This window comes from Brassica oleracea, chromosome C5 (genome assembly GCF_000695525.1).
Source record: "Brassica oleracea var. oleracea cultivar TO1000 chromosome C5, BOL, whole genome shotgun sequence".
Lineage (NCBI taxonomy): Eukaryota > Viridiplantae > Streptophyta > Magnoliopsida > Brassicales > Brassicaceae > Brassica > Brassica oleracea.
In genome coordinates, this window is record NC_027752.1 from 5,811,507 (window position 1) to 5,816,093 (window position 4,587).

The 4,587-nt window shown below is 34.4% G+C and overlaps 1 protein-coding gene across 1 annotated transcript in view; it reads left to right on the forward strand.

The window, feature by feature from the left end:
* Positions 1-2,878, forward strand: part of LOC106343174 (CSC1-like protein At1g11960) — an 8,821-nt gene extending 5,943 nt beyond the window's left edge. Inside the window, exons 7-11 of the mRNA XM_013782321.1 lie at positions 845-1,185; positions 1,437-1,682; positions 1,756-2,080; positions 2,166-2,399; positions 2,482-2,878. Of these exons, the coding sequence (XP_013637775.1) occupies positions 845-1,185; positions 1,437-1,682; positions 1,756-2,080; positions 2,166-2,399; positions 2,482-2,733 (1,398 nt within the window). The 3' untranslated portion in view covers positions 2,734-2,878. The remainder of the gene's footprint in view (positions 1-844; positions 1,186-1,436; positions 1,683-1,755; positions 2,081-2,165; positions 2,400-2,481) is intronic.
* Positions 2,879-4,587: the final 1,709 nt, after the last annotated feature.

Here is a 4,587-nt window from a genome sequence, read left to right on the forward strand (position 1 = left end):
TCTAAAATGATCATTTATCATCTGCTCAGTACCTACACCATAATCTACATCCGTTCTAATTGGTTCTTCTAATCTAACCGCTGGCTGAGGTTCGCTAGTACTACCATGTTCATAATCAGTTTCCCCATGATGATACCAAATTTTGTAACTTCGTGTAAACCCACTCAAATATAGATGAGTCCAAACATCCCACTCTTTAATAACCTTTCTATTTTTACAATTAGAGCAAGGACATCTTAACATACCTGTTTTTGCTTCCGGTTGTCGGTGAACTAACCCCATGAATTCAGTTATACCTCGTTGGTATTCTTCCGTAAGCAATCTCGTGTTCGGATCCAAATGAGGTCGATCGATCCAAGAACGAAAATAATTTGAAGAAGACATCTTTTTTATGAATCAAATTCGTGTGTAAATAGAGTAAGAGGGAGGATGAAGATATGAAGTGAATGAAGAGGAAGAGGAGTGCTTGTATTTATAGTTTAAATCCTGCCGACATACCGAGGAAATTCCGACGGAATTCCAACGGACAAAACTAGTTCGTCGGAATTTCCTCGGAATTTTGTAAAATCCCCCAACGGCTCTCCAACGGCTATAATATTTCCTCGGAATTCATCGGTTTTTTCCGAGGAACAGAGTTTTCCTCGGAATTTCCTCAGAATATTCCGACGGACTGTAGTTTCCTCGGAATTCCGTCGGTATATTCTGAGGAAATTCCTCGGTATATTCCGAGGATTTCATTTTCCGTCGGAATGTCCGTCAGAATATCGCTGTTTTCTTGTAGTGTATATACAACGGTTTCTGTTGGAAATAACTGAAAATGTTTTTTTTTTAATATCTTTTGTAGATAATGGAGGAACGGAAGAAGGTAAAGAAAGATGACAAGAGCGTAATGCCAGCAGCTTTTGTCTCATTTAAAACACGTTGGGGTGCTGCGGTTTGTGCACAGACACAACAGTCTAGAAACCCGACCGAATGGTTAACTGAATGGGCTCCCGAGGCACGAGAGGTGTTTTGGTCAAACCTCGCGATTCCTTATGTTTCTTTAACAGTGAGAAGACTTATAATGCACGTTGCCTTCTTCTTCCTCACTTTCTTCTTCATGATCCCAATAGCCTTTGTTCAGTCCTTAGCAAGTATCGAAGGCATAGAGAAATCTGCTTCTTTCCTCAAACCCATCATAGAGAAGTAAGTCTCTCTCCCTCTGTCTCTCTTGACTAGTTAGTTCATGGCCGTCTTAGGCATAGGCCAGTGAAGCATTGGCATATAATCCCAAAAATTTTGAAAAAAATTACATAGACTATACCTCCAAATTTATTTAACATTTTCTTATTAAAATCTTTACTAAATTGTCTACAACTCCAAAATCTCATGGCTGCCCTGAGTTATTTACGTATGAATGCGATGTTGAGTTTGTTACGTTTTTTTTTTTTTTGCAGTGATCTTGTTAAATCGGTTATCCAAGGTTTTCTTCCTGGGATCGTGTTAAAGCTCTTTATAATATTTCTGCCAAGCATTTTGATGGTCATGTCCAAGTTCGAAGGTTTTGTATCGCTATCATCGTTAGAGAGAAGAGCTGCTTTTCGTTATTACATCTTCAACCTCGTCAATGTCTTCCTCGGTAGCATTATCACCGGTTCTGCTTTTGAACAGCTTGATTCTTTCCTTAAACAATCCGCAAATCAGTAAGTCTCCTCTTCTCTGTTTCTCTCTGTTATAGATCTTTTGTGCTTATGTTTTATTCTTGGGACTTGTTAGGATCCCTAGGACGGTTGGAGTAGCTATACCGATAAAAGCAACGTTTTTCATAACATATATAATGGTGGATGGTTGGGCGGGAGTTGCGGGGGAGATCCTGAGGCTGAAACCTTTAATCTTTTTCCATGTAAAGAACTTCTTTTTGGTGAAAACTGAAAAGGATAGAGAAGAAGCTATGAACCCTGGACAGATCAACTTCCACGCGACAGAGCCTAGGATTCAACTCTACTTCCTTCTCGGTCTTGTCTATGCCCCGGTCACTCCTGTTCTACTCCCTTTCATTATAATCTTCTTCGCATTGGCTTACCTCGTCTTTCGTCATCAGGTATAATACTCAAAAACAAGACTCTGTTTCATTCTTTATAACATTTTCAAGATTGATTGATCACACAAGTTGTTCGGTTTGTCAGATCATAAATGTGTACAATCAAGAATACGAAAGCGCGGGTAGGTTCTGGCCTGATGTTCATGGACGTATAATATCGGCGTTGATCATCTCACAAGTTCTTTTACTAGGACTAATGAGCACTAAAGGAGCTGCTCAGTCCACTCCTTTCCTCGTCGCCTTACCGGTTCTCACCTTTTTCTTTCACCGGTTCTGCAAAGGCCGGTACGAACCGGCATTTCTCCGCCACCCCTTGCAGGTCAGTAAAATTCAAACCGAAGATTTTTCACCGGTTTAGGTTAAGTATGTGTGGTTGATCTCATATGGCTTGGTTTTAACAGGAAGCTATGATCAAAGATACATTGGAACAAGCCAGAGAACCGAACTTTAACTTGAAACCTTATCTTAAGAAGGCATATATACATCCGGTTTTTAAAGACGATGAATATGAAGATGTTCGGTCTGAGGTTTCCGGTTATTACCTCGGAGATACGGACGATGAATGTGTTACCGTGCCGACCAAACGTCAGTCTCGGATAACTACGCCGGCTGCTAGTCATGCTAGCGGCGGTTCTATGCGTTCACCATCGTAGGGATAATCTGAACCAATGAAATTTTACTTAACCGGGTTGGTTTTGTGCGGTATATAAAGAAACGGAATCAACCATGTCGGAGATCTCTTTGTTTATTCACTCAAAATTTTGTAAATCGTTACAATTTATTTTGGTTTTGCTTGTTGAGTTGCTTTTCCGGTATTAAGAAAAATAAAAACGTTGCCTAAAAGCAAAACACAGTAAAATTCATTAGTTCGAGTATCAAGAGCATCTCAAATCCAATTCAAATATATAGTTTTTTGCTCTCCAAAATGAATTCTAAAACTTCATATTTGAAGTTCTAAAGAGTGAAACTTCATATTCATAATTCAAAATTTTAAATATGAAGTTTCATTTTTTTATTTGCATTTTGGTCCTTACAATTACAAATCACGTTTATAATTCTTAAATATTTTCTTGTTTATCATTTTAATCTTCAAAAGTTTTATATTTCATAAATATTTCAAAATTAGTTTTTATAAATTTATATTTTACACATAAAATATGAAGTTTCGCAACTCAAAACCTTAATATTGTATTTGCATTTTGGTCATTATAATTACAAATAACATTAATACTTCTTAAATATTTTCTTGTTTATCATTTTAGTCCTTAAAATTTTTATATTTCATAAATATTTTAACTTAGTTTTTATAAATTTATTTTATATACATAAAATTAAACAAAAAATTTAAAATAAAATTTAAAATATTTTAAAACTAGAATTAAACAACAAGAATGTTGTATTGTGCTTGTAGTTTAATATTTAATTATGTATTTATAATTTTATATTTTAGTTTAAGATTTGATTAATTAATATTAATTAATATTGATGCAATATTTTCATATATGTGTTTGTTATTTATAAAAAAAATTATGAATTTATAGTAACTATGACAAATATTACTGCAAAATACAAATAATTTTAAAGTTTAGTTTGAAATTTTACTTTTGAAAAATAACATCTTGAAACTTCAAATATAGAAAATTTCAGAAACTTCAAAATAGAGAGTGTTTTTGGAGATGCTCTAAGAACCATATAGCCGGAGAAGACAAAATTGAGGTGGTTTGTCATCAGTGTTCTTACTTAATATTGCTGCTGACCGGTTTTTTCAAAAAAGATGGTGATCTACGCCGTCGAACAATCCTTGAAACAGCTGAAAGCATCTCATGCAAAATAGATAAAGAAGATGGTGATCTACGCCGTCGAACAATCCTCGAAAGAGCTGAAAGCATTATTGTCAGGTTTTTAAGCTAAATGCTTAAACTTTTTGTTGTGGCATACAGTATTGTTCCTAGACGTATTTAGCAGGAAGCAGCAGACTTTTTGTAGATTGTAAAACCATGGCGCGATTGTAGTTGGATACTTGACTTTAGTATGCTGCTGTGAAATTGATTCTCCAATTACCTTTTTGAACATTTCTAAGTTGGGAGCCACTCACGTTTTTTGGCATATGAAAATTGAATTACGTATTTTGCATTGTTTTGTAATAGCATTATTACTAATTTTGAATACTTGGAAGACTATGATACTGCGAGACCACAATCCCATCATAGTTGTTAGCTGTTGGTGAGAGATATATGGAACATCACAATGACTATTTTAATATCAAACTAGATTTGCGGGTAGATTTTCATTTTATAAATATATAATACCATCGCAAAACTTTAAAAGATATTTACATTTTAGTGTTATATATTGTGTAAATCTATAATGTTATTGGTTATGTTTCTTATTCGATATTATTAATGTATAATGATTTGTTTTATATATTTTACTTTATTATTAATTGTTATTATATATTAATATATTTTCGAGTTTGGTAAAATAAATTCATAGTATGAAATAAAAAA